Below are 19,095 nucleotides of genomic sequence, written 5' to 3' on the forward strand. Positions count from 1 at the left end.
TTGGTGATTGGATAATTGGATATGTATGTATGTGTGTATGTATGTATGTGTGTGTGTGTGAAAGGATGAATAGAGGTATTGTATACGGAATACGATACGAAGAGATGAGGCTGTGGGAATGAATGAATGAGAAACCGTTGTTTCAGAGGTCTCTATCTGGGTTGCAGAAGATCATTCAGATCGACGACGGGTTATGCAAATATCAAAATATCCATGGATAGGTAGGTAGGTAGGTAGTGGATGAAATACATTAGATAGATCAATTGGTTGAGTGAGTAATGATTGATTGATTGGAAGGAAGGTGGAAAGAAGGTTATAATTGATTGCAGCATGAATCCCTACTCGTGGATATACTTTGGTATATCTCATCTTGTGAATTGTTTTGGAGTTGATTGATTGTACTTGGGTATGTATGTCTTGTATGTCTGTATGTATTATACATATGTACTGGTATAACTTTCAAATATCATAGAGTATAGTCAATTATGATCTCATTCCCCCTCTTGATAACAAATCCATCTCTCATCTCTTCCTTAACTTTTGAGGATATATATGAAGTACCTACCTATTATGAATGAATTATCTTCCTCTCTACTCTGTATATATTCTTGAGTATATAAACCATAAACTCAGATGTGCTTTATAATACCTACCTACCTACAGAAAATGTATATACTCCGCATAATATCACCTCCTCATTTATGAGAAACCAAGAGGAAGACCCTTGAAAATTATCCCCATAATTAATTGAGAAATGGATCTCAATAAAGATTAGTTTTAATGAGAATATCGTAATCGGGGGTTTCTTTTCTATGAGAGGGTTGGTTTTCTATCTGTGCATTGGGAGGTAGGTCCACTGGTAGGTCCACTGGTAGGTCCACTGACTGGTAGGTCCACTGGTAGGTCCACTGGTAGGTCCACTGACTGGTAGGTCCACTGACTGGTAGGTCCACTGGTGAGAGGGACATGCATAGGTGTACCGTGTATGCAATAGGTACAGAATCTAACAGCTGGATGCTACTGAAAATAGATTTTTTTTTTTTCTTTCTTTTTTCTTTTTTCTTTTTTTTTCTTTTTTTTTCTTTCTTCTTTCTTTTCTTTCTTTTCTTTCTTTTGTTTGGGGGTATTGGATTGGAATTGAAATTGGGGCTGACAGTGTACGGGACTGATCCATATTGATGATTGTGGCTGTGGCTGATGAATGGTGGATGGAAAGAGGATCTATGAAGTATGAATGTATTCATGGATGTTTACTGGATATCGAATACCATACATTAAACATGATAACTTATAAGTTAATGAAATGCGTAATACCAGTAGGTAATAATTGTAATAACAATACTGTATCAAAATTTAATACTCCTACCTACCTAGGTACATAGAGTATATCCATATCTACTTCATAAATAAATTGAAGCTTTTCATCATTCACCAAAAGAGAAAGATCTCGTACGAGGTAAATTAATGATCATGGCGATATGCTTCATCTCGTCGGTCGATATGGGTAGGTGGGTAGGTGGGTAGGTAGGTAGGAGGTAGGAGTTGGGAAGGTTATTTATTGTATAGTAGAGTAGGTAGATATATAATAGAGTAAAGAGTAAAATGTCATGTAGCTAGAAATAACAAATAGTCAGAAATAACAAGTAATTAGATACCGGTACCTCTCATCTATACATACATAGATACATACATATATACATACATATATATATACACATATATATATATACATACATAAATATACACATAAATACACACATAAATACACACATAAATACATACATAAATACACACATAAATACACACATATACTCAATTCCAAGTTCGAGTCATTTAATATAGTAATCATCAATCATCACTTCATCCACCATTATCAATCATCCATTTCATTCAGTCCTCACCAGAGCTCAATGGCTATAATAAACAACTCATCTACCAAGCCACGCAAGGAAAAAAATAAAAGACCTCGGGAACACCTCTTATATTCACAATTACCACCAGGAAGAGCACACTTGCTTTAATCCCTGATTACAAAGTAATAATCCCGATACCTCCCACGGCCTACTTACCTAAATAACCTTGTAATTCTTTAACTTCTCTCTCTCCCTCACTAATTTTAGTCTTTTAGTCTTTTAGTCTTTTAGTCGTCACTCTCTCTTACTAACTGCCCTAACCTCAATTCAATCTTCTCTTTCACCCACCTAAAGAAATGATGATATGCTGATAATGTTCATATGCTCACTTATTCTATCCAATTATTCCTCTGCACTTCACTTCCCATCTGCTTCTATCCCTCATTACAACTAGTCAATTGCTGACTGAACTGACTTACTTAACTCAATAATCCACGCACTATCAATTGGCACCCGCATCCGCAAAACCCGTAATCTCCTTTTTAAACATCCACTACCCGTACCGTACTACCACCAAACCCTCTCGATTCACATCAACAACAAACGCGACTTAGTCTCGATACCCATTAAACAGCTTCACGAATGCCACACTTCGAAGAGATGCCATCGTTCTTAAATGACGACACAGGAGGCTCTATGTATTCTTCGTCATCCCGACCCCCATTGGATCTCCCCAGCCATCTTCGAAATTCACACGAAAAGCTATCCCTCAATGGTGCGAATGGCATAAATGGTATAAATGGCAGAACCTCAACACATGATTCAATAAGGAATGGTTTGGAGAACGCCTCGGATCTATATATCGATGGTGGTGCTGCGTCAAATGGTCACTCACACCCTCACTCCAATGGTAGCGGGACGACTGGCAGGCACCAAATGAATGGAGATGCGCATCATGAGCCAACCTTGAACTCCTTACCAAATGGTCGATCCAGCGCAGGTAGTTGGGATTACAGATCTCGTTCTTCGATGAATGGCAGTACATATTCGGTAAATGAACAACCCAATGCTTCATCCCAGAATGGAAGGAGGAGTCCAGGTCCTGCAAATGGCTTTAATAGGTTGTCAAATGGTGCTGGAGATAGAAACTCTTATGCATCAACAAATGGAACCATCTCCAACGCTACCGTCGACTCACCACGACCAATCACCACGAGTGATAGCGAACACCAAAATCGAATTTCGAGTCCTCAATCACAACCACATCCTCAGAGCACAGGTCCCTTAACTTATCAATCACCTTTATTACCTTCGACTCCAGTACCTACGAATAATTCATTACCTACACCCGAAACGCCAGGTCGTTCCACAAGTACTTCACCACTGCCACAACCACAACTACAACCACAACAACCACAAAGATTTTCTTCTCTTTCCTCGCCTCCAACATATCCACCGCCCTCTTCACCCTCACAAAACTCCCTTCAACACCCTGGCTCAACTCAGTTGAAGCATCGACATACACTAGAAGTACCTAAAGTGAGTTCGGGTAGAAATTCAAGGGATGGTAATGACGCGGTCTTTACGAGTGGAAGATTCTCTCCAACTTCGGTAGCTACAGCAGGTGCTAGACGTGGATCCTCAAGTATCAATAGACGAAATACACAATCGATACATTCTAATATGCCTCACGAGGAGGTTCCTCCGGATGAGGATGCACTTAGATGGGCAGAAGCTGTACGACAGAAGCGTGCGAGTAAGAGAAGAAAGAAGGATGAGGAAGATGATGATAGAGTGGTTGTGGGAACGAAAGTTGACCAAAACCATGTTAATTGGGTTACGGCATATAACATGTTGACGGGCATTCGCTTTACCGTTTCGAGAACGAACGCGAAGCTGGATAGACCATTGACTGATGCGGATTTCGAGGCCAAGCACAAATTCTCGTTTGATATGTAGGTTACAATCAACATCTGTGAAGCGACTTAGCTAATACTATACACAGTACTGGGAATGAGTTGACCCCATCTGCAAAGTACGATTTCAAATTCAAGGACTACGCGCCATGGGTATTTCGAAGTCTTCGGGCAAGATTCAAGTTGGATCCTGCAGATTATCTCATGTCATTGACAAGCAAATACATTCTTTCTGAATTAGGATCACCTGGAAAGAGTGGAAGTTTCTTCTACTTCTCGAGAGATTACAAATATATCATCAAAACGATTCATCATTCCGAACATAAGTTCCTGAGAAAGATTTTGAAGGATTACTACCACCATGTGGAGGACAATCCTAACACACTTCTATCCCAATTTTATGGACTTCATCGAGTGAAGATTCCTTATGGAAGAAAGATTCATTTTGTGGTCATGAACAACCTGTTCCCACCACACCGCGATGTCCATCAAACCTTTGATTTGAAAGGATCAACCATTGGTCGAGATTTCAAAGAAGAGAACCTAGAACAAAACCCTCGTGCTACGCTCAAGGACTTGAATTGGCTTCGACGAAACCTTCACCTGGAATTTGGGCCGGAGAAGAGACGAGTCTTCTTCGAACAAATGGAGAAGGATGTAGCATTATTGCAAAAACTGAAGATTATGGATTATAGTATGTTGGTCGGAATACATGATTTGACTAAGGGGAACGAAGAAAATCTACGGGACAAAACTTTACAAGTCTTCCAGCCCGGGGGAGATAGCCCAGTAGATGATTCTGGACCACCTGGACCTTTAATGAGAACTCCTAGTAAACTGGAGAGTGCTAGGAAAGCGAGAGAATTACGCCAGATCATCAAGCAGGAAAAGCCAATTCCAATGGGTCAAAGCAGTTCACGAATGCCGGATGAGATTGAAGAAGAAAACAAGAAAGATTTCACATTTTATAGTGATGATGGCGGATTCCGAGCGACACATGAAGATAATAGTCCCGGAGAGGAAATTTTCTTCTTGTCGATTATTGATTGTCTTACTCATTATGGCACTCTTAAGAAACTCGAACATCTCTTCAGTAAGTCAACTTGATTTTGCGGCAGTAATTTGAGCTAATACAAAAACAGAGGGTCTCAAGCATGATAAGAAACTGATTTCTCCCATCAACCCCCAACCTTATGGCAACCGTTTCATCGAATTTATTGAGGGAATTACAAAATCTCAAGAAGAAGCCGCTCGAGAAGAAGAATGTCCTCTCCCACCCGTACCCCACACAGACTCCAACCTTACCATGGGTTCTACACGCCGACGTTCAAATAGTGCACATATGCATCGTACCGTCACAAACAACACTACCATTCAACGTGCTGAAAATGAAGCCTTGAGAACTGAGCATGATGGAAGACGAGAGCATATCGAACCTAGAACCGTATCGACAGTTAGAAGCCCAAGTGCGGAAAGGACGAATGGACTACAGGGACAGATACTTCCAGTTGTCGAGGAAATGGGAGAAGCGAGTAGTACAGGAGGAAGAAGTGGAAGGAGTATTAGGAGTACACATGATGATGACGAGAGAAGGCCAGCTACGCCTGCCAAAGATTATCCTCCCAGTTTGAATGATAATCAAGGAAGACCGCAAAGTTTAAGGAGGATGATTAGCAGGAGTAGCTTGGAGAAACAATTACCGCCTTTGCCGCCAAATGGAAGAGGGGTGGAAGAGAAAGATTCTGGGATTGGGATAGGGAGATGATTTGTATAAACAGGGATCGTTTAGCGATGGATACAAGAGGAGTGAAATAATACATAGCAAAGTTGATAAGGAGTAGTAGAGTTGGAGCAATAGTCAGTAGGCGCAGTGCAGTAAGTGGAGGATAAGATAAGATACCATGATACCATCTAGCGAATCGCCTTTTTTTACTTTACTTTCCTTTTACTTTCTTTCTCTCTGGGAGGTTTTGTGGGATGGGAAACTTTCATTGAATCTTAATCACTTTTTTTCTTTTACCTCTGCTTGCTTTGAGTTTTACTAGGACTGCCATTGACTGGCTTGGTTGATTTAGAGGGTCATCATCGTATTCGTAGTCGAGTTTCTTTTGTGTTTGTTTACTGTGGACGTTGATTGAGGGGGAGGGAAAGAGGAGATAGGAGAGGAGCGGGGTGATGAATGAGGGAGGAGAAGATGGGGGGGGGGGTGGAGTGAGGAAAGATGATTGGGTGACACAATCACTACTATTGTTTGTTTCTTTGAGTTTGAGTTTGAGTTTGGTGGAGTGAGAGTTGAGGTCAGGGGGAGAGGGAGAGGGAGGAGATGAGATGAGATGAGAAGGGAGAAAAAAAGTTTTGTAGATAGATTTGGTTATGTTGTTGTTGTTGTTGTTGTTGTTGTCGTTGTTGTTGTTGTTGTTGCTATTGTTGCTGTTTTTGTTGTTGGATGGATGATAGATCGTTGAGAGAGTGGGTAGGGAATCAAAACAATAGTTGAATACTGGTGTTGGTGTTGGTGTTGAGGAGATTGATGGTGATTATAGGTGTGGTTGTGGTTGTGGTGTAAATTGTGTAAATTGGATGGATGGGTGGATGTATATAGGGGGTTTTGAGAGGAAGGAAAGGGAGGAGGGGGAGGAGGGAGAGTGTAGATACGATAGCATAGGATAGCATAGGATTGGATAGAGAATTGAATGAGATATGCAAAAGAATTGTCTTTTTTTACTTTTTGAGTTTTATGTTTTGTGGTGTGTGGGTTCTGAGGTTGGGGTTTGTGGTGTGTTGGGGTTGGGATTTGTATTGTGTGTGAGGGCGAGAGTGAGAGTGGCAGTATGAGAGTATGAGAGTATGAGAGTATGAGAGTGAGAGTGAGAGTATGTAAAAAACTTGTAAGTGTGGGTAGTAAGTACTAAGTAGTTCTTAGATTCTTATATATATAAAGAAAGTTTGTGGATGGGGGGTGGATGGGTAGGTTTTGCTTGTGCTTATGCTTATACTTATCGTATACTCCTTCTTTCTTTCTTTCCTGGTGGTTGTGGTGGTTTCCGGAATGGAATGGAATGGAATGGTATGTATAGCTGGGAGGTGATGGGCGGGGATTACACTGCATGGTGCTTTCCTATGTTGAAACTTGAGAGGAGAGGGTGGTGTGGTTTCCTGATTAGGAAATTTGTTGAGCTCTTTGGTTTATTTATTTTTGGGGGTTTTTTCTTTACTTGGGTTACTTCATCCTCCTCCATCATTCTCTGATTTGTATGCGAGACTCTGGTTTATATACACGAAAACTCACAATACTTCATCTCACTCATAACACTTTATCCTCTCTCGCAACACTTCATACTCCCCCACCATACTCTGATTCACATACGAGACTCAAAGTCATATTCCATCATACTTGTTTGCGTCTCTGTTGATTCATATGAATGTGAATGGATCCAAACGCTGGATCTTTTGAGCCGGGACAAGGTCGGATACCGAGTGAAGAAGGTAGAGAGAATTCGTTATTAGGTAGATTGCAACACTTGGATTTGGGAGGAGAGACGGGGACGGAGCAGGGTGGCTTGGTGCTGCAGTGGGGTCAGTCGCTGCAAGGAGCTCAGCTGCAACAGACATATAGAAACGGACATCCTAACCAATATCAAACATTCCTCGATACGGGCTCGACTGGAGCACATCATCTTCAATCATCAAGCGACGTGGGCGTACAGAGAAGCTTACCAGCACCTGGCAGCTTGCAATCACTGGGTGCCTTGCATATCAATCAAGGACAACAACAATTCTTAAATTCCTCTCAGCCACTGTCATCAAGTTCAGCACAGGCTACCTTTCAAGGCAACTATAATCAGAGCCAAACATCCTACAATTGGGCACAGCCAGCACAATCACTGGGATACCTCCCTTCTTCTGCAATTCTGGCCAGGAACTTCAACGGCTTGCCACTTACTGTTGGATCTCCGATAGTAGGAGAAAGTCGCGAGCCAGTTGAGGGTATAGAGAACGAAATTCTCGAGCTCGAGAGGCAGGTTGAACAAGAGTACAAAGATTTTTGTTATCACCGCTCAATACGACAAAACAGAGAAGTTAGCTTCGACAACCTCAAAGCGTACGTTGCTGTACTTGAACAGACCCTGTTAAACACATTCCAACGAAGTCAACAACTCCAAATCAAGCTCTTGTTCGGCGCAGATATCGGAAATCAATTTGAAAACTTGGTTGCAACACTATTGACACACTTGTTTCCACAAGTAGAAGAGAAGTTTTTGAAGCGTAATTGGGAAAAAATACGCCGTGGGAAACGTCCTCTACCCCGATTCCCACCTGGTGGTCCTGTATATCTGAACAGGACACCGAAACTATTCAAGATTCAAATCAAGCTTGTGATCAAAGCCTACGCGATCCTCGAAAGTAATTTGTGTGTCTGCAAAATTAAGGAACAGGAATACGACGACAGCATTGACGTAGAAGCGGTTCACGAGCTACAAGAATACCAATTTGAAGAGGCTTGCACTGAAGTCGAGTACCCTGCTGATACCTTTCCCATCCCCAATAGCTTTTTGCCTACTACCAGTGAAGGGGGAAAGATTCCGGTTCAGAGCTTCGCTCGTGTTATAGAGAGAATATCGTACTTTTTTTGTTTTGATCCTCCATTGAGTCCAGACGCTGTACCTTTGGAGAACCTCGTAGCGAAGGATAAGGATCTGGGTAAGTGGATAGTACTGATTGTCCTGGGCCCTGAAAATGAACATGCTGGATCGATCTTTTTATTGACATACTGATTGATTCTTAGAACAAATTTTCCCTGTGGAAAAAGCCAATACTGTATCAGTTAATTGGCGTGTCTCCTGGTAAATTGGTTACCACGCACAGCATTACCCATTTTTTATTCGTTGTTTGTTTGTTTGTTTGTTTGGCAAAATATTCAAAGTGCATATTTGGGCTGGCTCGGGTTCGGCCAGTGGGAAAGAGACTGTTAGACGAAGAGAGAGAACTCCTATTAAGACTGGCACAATTCTCAGGAAGAGAAAGAGTAGTGCTAGGATTGGATTTGGAATGGATGGTTCGGGTTCCTCTGAAGATATTGGGCAATCAAGTCCAGGTCCAAGTCCTAGAAGAGACTCGGGAGTAGACTCTGTTATGGCATCTGAAGCCGATTCCGATGATTCAATCATTACTGTTATTAATATTCCAACTTATGATGTTGAGGAAGATATGGTCAAGCCTTTGAATGTTGGGTCGCTCGATGGTGAGGGAAATCTCATTACGATTGGGAAGATGGAAAGTGGTTTGAAGATGTTGCGGGAAGATAAGATGAGTAAGAATCTTCATGATGAGTTGGAATATTCATCAACTCCGAGTAAAGTAAAAGGAAAAAGTATTGCGTCGATGGATATGGATGATTCAAAGGGAGAGGGCGCAGATGACTTTTCTTCGTCGTTGAGAGGTCTCAGTCGTATCCTGGCGAGTAACCATAGGATGTTTCTAGCAAGTAGGGAGGAGGAAGATCGAATCAAAGATTCGGATAATAATGTTTTCGCTAAGAACAAATCATTGAGTACTAAACATAGTACTCCAACGGGTTTACCACTACCATCAGACATCCTCGACACACCTGCCGAAGATACACAAGCTGTTTGGCATGAATACGCGTTTCCTGGAAGCAAGAATGAGTCAGACTCTCATACCACATCAGTGTCTAGCTGTGATAATATCAATAGCTCTGAGAGCGAGAATGAACTGGAAAGACTTTTCAAGGTGGATTCAGTACATACCTCGGAGCCTGAAATTCGAGATGGATATCTATCTTACGAAATTTCCACTCCTATCAACATTAAAGACTTCGATTTCGATTCTGAAAATGAGAATAAATCGACATGTTACTCTAACGTGGAGTGCGTACAGGATTCGGAAACCGAGAGGAAGGATAAAGATCCTGATATAAAGTTTACTCATGAAATCGATATCGATTTGAACCTCGAAGAAGAAGAAAAAGAGCCGGAAAAAATAGTCAAAAGTCAACATGAACTACTTTGGGATGAAATATCGAAATCTGTTGATAAAGCTCTCGATGCATCGCAAGAGAATAGACGGAAAGAGAGCATTCGAGGATTTTCTCTCAAAGTACCTCATTTAGTTTATGAGGCTAAGCAGGGCCTTTATCGCTCGCCTTCTCCTACTCGTTCTAGCAAGAGTAATGAGATTGTGGGGGAGGTGAGTTCGTTGAAGGAGATAGAGTTTTGTGCTAGTGGACTTAAAGATTGTGGTATGGAGGAAGGTAATTTGGTAGCAAGTGTTGAGGAATTAGGCAAAGACTGCTCAGCTCAAATGCAAAGAAAGGATGATCGTACGATTGCGAGTCGAGAGGGGGTTTCGAGTAATTTTGGAAGCCCGATCTCGTTGTCTGTGATGGGGAGTGGGGGAAGAGATTATCCTGAGTCTGGGTTGACGGAAGATGAGGGTGATTTGGGTGTGAGTATTGGTGTGGATGATGAAAACTGCAAATCGTCGGATTCTCCGTGTCGGCAAGTTAAAATACGTATTTCTGGGGATGAGGTTGACGGGCACTCTTCAGATCACAAGGGAATTCGTGAAGACTCGGTGGAGCGTGAAAATGAACGCAATATTGCGAATTCAGAGCGCTTTTCGCCTGTGCATCAGAGAGTCATACAACTGATGACACCTAAGCATGGTCGGTATCGCACGGTTAGAGAAAAGGTTGGTAAAACCCCAGCGAGTTACCGGATGTCTGATGCGCAGGTAAACAAGAAGAATGCGTCGCATGGACTGGGGAGTGTTGCCATGGAGAGAAAGGCTTCACGATATCCGGCGAAAGAGAGAGCTTTCTCGCAGCCTTGTTGGTCGAATAAGATGAATTGGGTTCATCATTTTTCGCCTGGTTCGTTTAGAGCTGATGAGTCTAAGGATTCTGATGGGAATGGATCGGAGGAATGGTTGCTGGGAAAGGAGGGATGTAGTGAGATTGAAGAGGAGATGGAAAAATTCTGGAAACGCAATTCGGAGGGACCGATGGCTCAGTTTAGGAAGGCGATGGAGAATATGAATACGGAGACTGATACTAAGAGAGAAGAAAGAAAGAAGCTTCCGGTGATGGATCGAAAGATGAAGAGGAAGATGGCGGATTTAGGATCGTGGGAATCCACGACGGATGAGAATGAACGGGTTGCGATAGGTAGGTCGCAGGTTGAATTTCGTGATGGTGAGCTTCTCTGGTTTCTTGTTTGAGTGTTGGAATGAATTGTGTTGATGAAGATTGTAGGTCCTATGATTATACGTCGTTCGATGCCTCAATTGGATGGCCCTAGCTCGCCACCATTGCTAGTGGCGGAGTCTCCGGCTGGAAGCACTCGCTCTCCATCTCCTCGTAAGAGACTACAAAAGGTTAATCGGTCGAAATCGCCTACTCTGATGAAGTCGTCTAGTTCTTCGCTGGGGAAGATTTTTCAGAATTCGAGGGTGGAGGGGATGGAGGGGGAGGTTAGGGATTTGAAGAGGGAAGTTGAAGAGTTGAAAAATATGATTGGGAGGTTAGAGAGGGAATTTGAAGTGGCTGTTAGTTCTAGGGGTGAGGGTGTGGGTGTGGGTGTTAATAGGATAGAAGGGCGGTTCATGGACAAAATGAATGATGTTTGGAGTGTGGTTTATGGGAAAGATTGGGAGGAAGAGGATACTGGCGAGGAAGGACGGGGTTGGATATATTTGGAGGAGATAGAGTGGATGAGAGAGGTTAGGGATGTGGGATTGTTGAAGATTGTGGGAAGGATGAAGAAGGAAAAAGATATGGAGGAGATTATGCGTGCGGTGGATGGATTCTTGAAGGAAAAACAAAACAAATCATTTGAGAAAGATCTGATGGTACCGAGTTCGATAAATACTGAGCTTGAGAATGAGGATGTTTCTGCTCCGAAAATATCGATGGAAAAACGCGGTAGTAGGGGGTCCGCGATTGGTGGGAGGTTGAGAATAGATCAGTCTTGTACTGTAATACCGCAGCGAGAGATTGGAGAATTGTCCGAGGATGAGGTGGGACTGGAGGGGGAGATTGCGGGATCGAAGGGAGAAAGATGGGATTTGAAAGGTGAGAAGAGTGAGGGATGTGATATAGGGATGCTTGGTGATGTTCGGGCGGGAGATTGGATTATCAGTAGGGATTCAGAAGTGAAGGATTGTGGGTTGGTATCTGCTGTACCTTTGTGTGTGGATCAGACTGGGGTTCAATCTGAAAGTAGGACTCCGCGTCCTTTAAATATACAAAAGCTTTCAGACCTACCACGTCTTGAAAGTAGTGAAGAGATTGAAAGAGAGAGGATGAGGAAAGCGGAGGAGAGCCGGAAAAGCGAGATGGTTTGTGGAAGAGTGACTCGGAATGAAAAGTGCGAAAAGCGAGGTGGTGATAATGAATCGGAGTTGGAACAACTTGATGAGGGCTTTAATAAGGAGTACAAACGCAATAGGAAGGTGGAGATGAGATATGTTGATAGCGAGGGGAATTTTATGGATCAGCGAGATGCTTTTAAACATTTATCGAGCCAGTTTAAGGGCCTGAAAGGTGGTAAAAGAAGAGAGAAAGGAAAGGGGAAGGAAGTTGAGAGAATGACTGGAATTGTGGGAGAGGGAGAGGGAGTTGGAGTGATGAAATGTGAACACGGGTGTAAAATTATTGGGGGTCGGAGATTGAATGATATGGAAATGGAGGGGTTGCTTGATGCTGAAATTCTGGGGGGGAAGGGTACGGAAATGGAGAAGAGCGATTTTGATGTATCGGTAAAAGGAAATGGAAAGGGGGCAGAAGTAGAAAGAGGGGTGGAGGAGGCAGAAAAGAAAGTGGAAGATCTGGTTAAAGATTTATTAAAGAAACAGGAAGGAGAAAGAATGAAAAGAGAGGAATGGTGGGAGAGGGAACGGGAAGGGGACAAGAAGGAGATTCAGAGACTTGGGGGTGTGGTGGAGGAATTGAGGGAGTTAATTTTGAGTGGGATAGAGAAGGGGAAGGAGAAGGAGAAGGGAGGGGTTTGTAACAGTGAGAGGAGGATGTTGGAAGAGGACGGACATGAAGATAAAGATAAAGATGAAATGCACGATTGTGATAAACCGGGTTGTTGGTGTCAACCGAGTGGAAGTGGAAGCGGGATGAAGGGTGGGAGGAAACATGAATGTGGTGCGAGTAATGTGGCGAATATGAGGGCGAGGGATGTTTATGGTGATGGGGATAAAGACGAAGATGGAGAATGGGATTCTGAAGAAAGGGGGGTGAGAAGTGGAAATGGGAAGGGCTTCTGGGATTGGGTTGGTGGAGGGATTTTGTGGAGACAGGATTGAAGGATCGATCGAGGGAACAGAGAGGGGAGAGAGAGAAGTGCGGACTGATAGTCGAAGGTTTATTGTTTTTTTTTGTTACTTTATTAGGGCTGTGATTGGGATTGTGATGGTATTGGCATTCGTATGAACAACAGGCGATGATCAAGTAGGAGTCAATTTTTGGGGAGCGTGTGTCTGTTTGTTCAATAATTTATATGTTTAACATCATGGATAGATGGATGGATGAATGGGGATAGAATGATGAAGCCTAATATGGGATGGTGTTAAATGGTATGCGAGACTCCGGGAAAGAGTGGAAAGGGATTGATTATGATTGTTATTGGTATTACGATTGTTATTACTACTGATTAGAAGAGAGTTGAAAAGAAAAGAAGAGATTAGAGTAGAGTAGATGGATTAGATTAGATTAGAACCAATGAGAATCGATTAAATTATAATGATGAATAATTAGATGAAGAATGAATATGAATGAATGAAAGGATAAAAGAAAGAATGGTAGGGTAATAGGTTAATAGATAGAAACATAGATTGAAATGACATTCTTTGAATTTTGATTGAGAGGAAACTGTGATGAGACCAGCCTGTTCAGTGAAGGGAAGAGAGAGAGAGAGATATATATATATATATATATATATAAAGTGAAGTGAGGAATAAGCGAGAGGGGTAAGGGGAGGAGGATGAGTGGAGAGTGGGTGGTATAGTGGATGAGAGGTGAGATGGGATGAGATACAAACAAAAAAAATGTCACATTTGCTAATCGAGTTCGAATGAACGGATGAATAGAGAGGGTAAGAATTTTATATATAGATAGATAGATATATTTCTGCACTTAGTGGGGATACAGGTACATACAAACTAAAATAAACTAAACTAAGATTACGTTTGTGATGAGATTAGTAGGTTAGTAATGTATTTGAACAATTTATTGTATTGGTTGGTGGCGAATCGATTTACTATGTTATTGTTATACTAGGTATATCCATCCCAATGTACCGCCCAGAGCAGGAATATATTATGTTACCTACCTACCTACCTACCTTCCTACCGCCTTGAACTCCATTCCCTGACTTTCTAACATTCATTCATATTCATTTGATGCATGTGCGCCTGTGCAAGTAAAGCAAACCCTGATCTAGCAGATAATACACGTTTCTCCCATCCATATCCATGCCAAAGTGTAGCCATGAATCAGGTTGAGAGACTTAGGCAGTTCCTCGAGGCTTTGCTTTAGCCTTTGCCTTTTCCTTCTTCTCGTCCTTGACCTTCTTCTTCTTTGCCTCGTTCTTCTCATCATTTTTGCGTTTCAGATTGGCTCTCTCTTCGTCTGTCTTTGGGATAGGTTTGAAGAATCCCTCCAGTCTAGCTTGTTGTGATGATTTCAAATTCTTGGTGAGTTTTTGAGCAGCGCTGCGAACACGATCTTCCGAGAACCCCTTTTCGACAACGAGGAATTTGACGAGTCCTTCAATGTCGGGGGCTTCCCATTTGAAATCGCAATCCTCGTGGTCGGCGGGGCGAACGTCGGGTTTGAAGAATAGTTCGCGGGCGTCTTGGTATGGCCAGTCTTCGGGAATGGCATAACGTTCTTTCTTGTCGGCAGTGATCCATGCAACTAGGGTTTCGAGATCGCCGTGTTCGCGAATGAGTTTGAGGGCGGTATGGGGACCGATTTTGGGTATAGGGTCGAGGTAATCGCAGCCGAGGAGGATGCAAAGATCTACAAACTTTGGATCATGTTAGTATTGCGCCGGAGTTTGAGTTAAGTGTAAAAATTTCTTACTTGTTTGCGATCCATATTTAATCCTGTGAGAACTTTCTCCAAACTAACTTCTTGAATAGGTTCTTTGCGCTGTTCACTGAATGTGAGATGTCGAAGAAGAATAGGAGAATCGAAACACAAAGTATCCATGTCCTCACTTGCCGCAGCATAAACCTTTCCTGCTCGAGCCAACGCAGCACATTGTGCCTCTGCTTCTGTTGGCGCAATAATATATGGAATACCCATCAACTTCAACAATTTCTGACACTCTGCATTATGTTCCCTGGTAACTCGAACGGTTCTCCTTGAAAATTTCTCAATATCTTCTGCAGTACCAGTTTCCTTTGCTTCTTCAAGTCCTTCTGTCGCAGTTGCTTTGCGCTGGAAACGTTTTGCTAATTCGCCGGACTTGAGTTTTGGTGGTGCACCGTCGAATACGTAGACCGGTTTGATACCATTGTCGACAATACGGAGAGTGCGGTAAAACATGCCCATCAAATGAGAGGTAGTTTCGCCATCTTCGTTTGTGAGCATCTCACCTCCAGAGCGGACGGCAATGAGGAAACTATAGATGGACATGGATCTGATAGATGTTAGTTTCTAAAAAGTATAGATAGTATTGTAGGAAGTACATACGCATCCTAGATCAAAGTCAGTTAATTGCGCAAACGTAAGTGTAGAATGGATAGCAGCAAAGGACTTACAATCGCAACTTTTCTACCAAATTGATTCTTGATTTCTCCTTCCTTGACTGCATCAGGAGCTTCGTCCTTGATGATGGACATCAATTGTTTGATACCCATGATTGCTGTGGTGTTGTATCAAAATTTCGATGTTGATGTATGGTTTAAATTACAAAAAGTTGAGAAAGAGAGAAGACTTTTGACTTTGGATAGATTTTGGAGTTGACGCGAATGAAGTGCATGACGCGCGATCTTCTCGCGTTAAGTGGTTCAAGCCTTAGGCAACAGAAGCCGCTACAATTTCAGGCATCCGATTCGTTTGCGGGGGAATCTATGAGACTACCAGGTATCCATCCATATCTAGGGGCAGCTTGGAAGACCTTTACTACAAAGTCAACCAACGATATGTGATCACCGGTGGATGTAAAGATTTGTCGACCTCTTTAGCTCATAATTTACACCTCCGTGGCTGATTTTCTCCATCTTCATACGGAATTATGGATTTACCGCATGGTTGAATCCTTACATGCCTATCTACGATACTTACAATGCCATATGTACACACGGATCGACAACCGTTTGTATCCGAACATGCCTCGGAGCTTCAAATTCAATTAAATGGTGGCCCGGATTAGTTTATAACTTTAGTACATCTGGGGAAGTGCTTATACCTAACAGCCTCTCTCACGTTTTCTTTATCTTCAAGTGATAATACAATTTACTTGTCGAATTCAAAGATGTATAGACCTATATTACGAAATGCCAGTAGGCGATTGGCAAATGCGAGACCGGTAGCTATCACTACTAGAGGTCTTGCTGCTCATGCTACCCCGCAGCCATTTGATTGGAAAGATCCTTTAAATGCACAGAATCTTTTTACAGAGGAAGAAATAGCTATCTCAGAAACTGCGGAGCAATATTGCCAGGAACGGATGTTACCTCGAGTTTTGCGTAAGTTTGTTAATTGTATGTTGGGAGCGCAAGCTAAAAGAGGGATTGAATAGAGGCATATCGAGACGAACATTATGACCGAAAGATACTCGAAGAAATGGGAGAATTGGGGCTATTAGGAGCTACGATAAATGGTTACGACTGTGCTGGTGTATCAAATGTTGCTTCGGGACTTATTACCAAGGCAGTTGAACGAGTGGATAGTGGATATCGATCTGGAATGTCAGTACAGTCTTCGCTGGTAATGGGAGGTATCGATGAATTCGGCACACAAGAACAAAAGGAGAAGTACTTGCCAAAATTGGCAAAGGGGAAATTGTTGGGCTGTTTTGGATTGACAGAGCCGAATCATGGTAGTGATCCTGGGTCCATGGAGACCACTGCGAAACCTCATCCAACAAAGAAGGGCTATTATTCAATATCCGGAGCTAAGACATGGATCACAAATTCTCCAATCGCAGATGTATTCTTAGTATGGGCCAAGTTACAAGAGACTGGCAAGATTAGAGGTTTCATCATCGATCGAGCAGATTGTCCACCGGGGACCTTGGAAACACCTGCTTTGAAAGATAAAAATGGACTTCGAGCTTCCTTAACTGGCATGATTCAACTCGATGAATGTCCAGTACCTGAAGCAAATATGTTCCAAGCAGTCGAGGGTCTTCGAGGACCATTTACTTGCTTGAATAGTGCAAGATATGGTATTGCCTGGGGCATGACAGGTGCGCTTGAAGATTGTATTGACCGAGCTAGAACATATGCTCTTGAACGAAAACAATTCAAAGGCAACCCATTAGCCAAATATCAACTCGTCCAGAAGAAGCTAGCGGATGCCGTCTCGGATGCGGCCTTTGGTACACTGGCTTGCGTTCAGGTTGGAAGACTCAAGGACAAGGGAGAAGCAGCACCGGAGATGATCAGTATGATTAAGAGACAGAATTGCGATGCTGCACTCCGGAATGCGAGGACATTACAGGAGATCTTTGGTGGCAACGCTGCGAGTGATGAGTATGGTATTGGAAGGCATGTTTCGAATTTGTTTGTCACCCAAACTTATGAAGGACAGAGTGATATTCATTGTAAGTTTTGCCTTAATCTTTTCTTACTAATTGATGATGTGATTCAAATCAAAGCTGACAAATGCATTAGGTTTGATTTTGGGAAGAGCAATTACTGGTATTCAAGCATTTTGTTGATTGATCTGGGTTAAGTTGAAAGAGTTAGCATATGAAAATGAGAAATGAAGGTATGAGATATTGATTGGGCCATATAGAACTGGAAGTAGGATGGCCATCAAGGTGTCGGCTCTTGACTCTTGAAAAGGGGGTTTCCTTTTTAAAAAGGGGTGAATAGGAGGAATAGGTGTGTAGGAGTTGTTACAGTGCCTTGAGTGAACAAAGAAATAGAAACCAGAAAATCAATATCAACATTGTCTTGAGCTTTGGTGAAATGGAGCTCGTATATCTATCTTACTCGTTATCTCTTGACTCACATGAAAAATGTGAGAATATGAAATAGTCGAATATATTGGTCTTCTCTCAATGAGAAAAGGCTTTGGAATTTTGCCACCATTCGGATATTTTCGGGAACAGTGGAAGAAAATGAAGAGACTTCTTGTACATTGAATGAATGGTAGATATTTGAATGGATTGGTAAAGCTTATTATGTTTTCGTGAATGAATATGAAAGAAGATACATTACCTAGGTATCTACCTAGGTACTCAGGCAAATGTTGTTGATGGCCTTCTGTTCCATCCACCACATGTGAATTGCCATAGCTGTCATAGCTGTCATAACCACCATCCACTCCGTGATTGCTCATGAATTGTGAAGAGTTGACCAAAAATTAGTAAGCTTCAAGTAAGTTCGAAGTGAATCCCCTCACTTCTACGGTATATGATTTGTTAATAAAAGAAGAGAAGTGAATAGATTTATAGCTGAATAATGGTATGGGAGTATATCATAGGTTGGAATTATACTGCGCATTCATAGATAGATACTGCATTTTTGCCGCTTCTTTACAGCCCAAAATCGAACCAAATAGGCCAAGGCACAAAACAACCCAAAAGCAAAGGCAAAACGACGGCTGGCTGCCCAAGAACATTCACCGTACAGTTATTATTATCTAACACAGACTCCGACTCCGACTCCGACTTGCGACTTCTTCTTGATAATAAATACCTAGTAACCTACTTGATTTTACAACTGAATTCAAGGAAAGACATCCCACCTTCAAAAGAACTCTTCTTCCTCTTCTTCCCATCTTTCCCCAAAGTACCTCCTACCTACCGACCTACCCAGTATTCAAAAGAAAGAATACCCTCTACCCTCCCTCTACTTCCTCTACTCTCTCAACTCAAAGACAACAAAAAGTCAAGAACCTCTTAGTATGTACTCTAAGATCTTACTTGTTATTCCATTCAAAATCTCCCGCACTCTTTCTTTCTCCATGTATTTGTCTATACTGTAATATCTACATGACTCTCCCAAATACATTGATATAAAGATTTACCGCTTCTCTCTTCTTTACCATCGTGTACCCACAATCTCTATCCCCTTCCGTCATCTTCGGCATAGCCGCTCGCGTGTTTTTTTTTATG

General features: G+C 42.3%; 4 protein-coding genes across 4 annotated transcripts; 3 read left to right on the forward strand and 1 right to left on the reverse strand.

Moving 5' to 3' along the window:
* The first annotated feature begins 2,166 nt into the window (after positions 1-2,166).
* On the forward strand, positions 2,167-5,942 carry EAE97_011788 (uncharacterized protein). The gene is made up of 3 exons (XM_038882302.1): positions 2,167-3,808; positions 3,859-4,862; positions 4,912-5,942. The coding sequence occupies exons 1-3, from the start codon at positions 2,496-2,498 to the stop codon at positions 5,532-5,534; spliced, it is 2,940 nt and encodes a 979-aa protein (XP_038726794.1). The 5' UTR covers positions 2,167-2,495; the 3' UTR covers positions 5,535-5,942.
* A 1,255-nt stretch (positions 5,943-7,197) lies between these two features.
* Positions 7,198-13,102, forward strand: EAE97_011789 (uncharacterized protein; the record flags this gene model as incomplete). Its single annotated transcript, XM_038882303.1, has 3 exons — positions 7,198-8,470; positions 8,694-10,955; positions 11,043-13,102. 3 exons carry the CDS (start codon positions 7,198-7,200, stop codon positions 13,100-13,102), a joined length of 5,595 nt encoding a protein of 1,864 aa, XP_038726795.1.
* A 1,202-nt stretch (positions 13,103-14,304) lies between these two features.
* Positions 14,305-15,664, reverse strand: EAE97_011790 (uncharacterized protein; the record flags this gene model as incomplete). Its single annotated transcript, XM_038882304.1, has 3 exons — positions 14,305-14,826; positions 14,883-15,461; positions 15,566-15,664. The coding sequence occupies 3 exons, from the start codon at positions 15,662-15,664 to the stop codon at positions 14,305-14,307; spliced, it is 1,200 nt and encodes a 399-aa protein (XP_038726796.1).
* Positions 15,665-16,281: 617 nt separating this feature from the next.
* Positions 16,282-17,691, forward strand: EAE97_011791 (uncharacterized protein; the record flags this gene model as incomplete). The annotated part of the gene is made up of 3 exons (XM_038882305.1): positions 16,282-16,495; positions 16,549-17,574; positions 17,645-17,691. 3 exons carry the CDS (start codon positions 16,282-16,284, stop codon positions 17,689-17,691), a joined length of 1,287 nt encoding a protein of 428 aa, XP_038726797.1.
* Positions 17,692-19,095: the final 1,404 nt, after the last annotated feature.

This window comes from Botrytis byssoidea, assembly GCF_014898295.1.
Source record: "Botrytis byssoidea strain MUCL 94 chromosome Unknown BBYS_042, whole genome shotgun sequence".
Lineage (NCBI taxonomy): Eukaryota > Fungi > Ascomycota > Leotiomycetes > Helotiales > Sclerotiniaceae > Botrytis > Botrytis byssoidea.

Bases quoted from the DNA above. Each gene is read 5' to 3' on its own strand.
- EAE97_011788 (XM_038882302.1), top strand. From the start codon at position 2,496: ATGCCACACTTCGAAGAGATGCCATCGTTCTTAAATGACGACACAGGA. The intron at 3,809-3,858 runs GTAGGTTACAAT...TACTATACACAG, and splicing joins CACAAATTCTCGTTTGATAT to TACTGGGAATGAGTTGACCC. The intron at 4,863-4,911 runs GTAAGTCAACTT...ATACAAAAACAG, and splicing joins GAAACTCGAACATCTCTTCA to AGGGTCTCAAGCATGATAAG.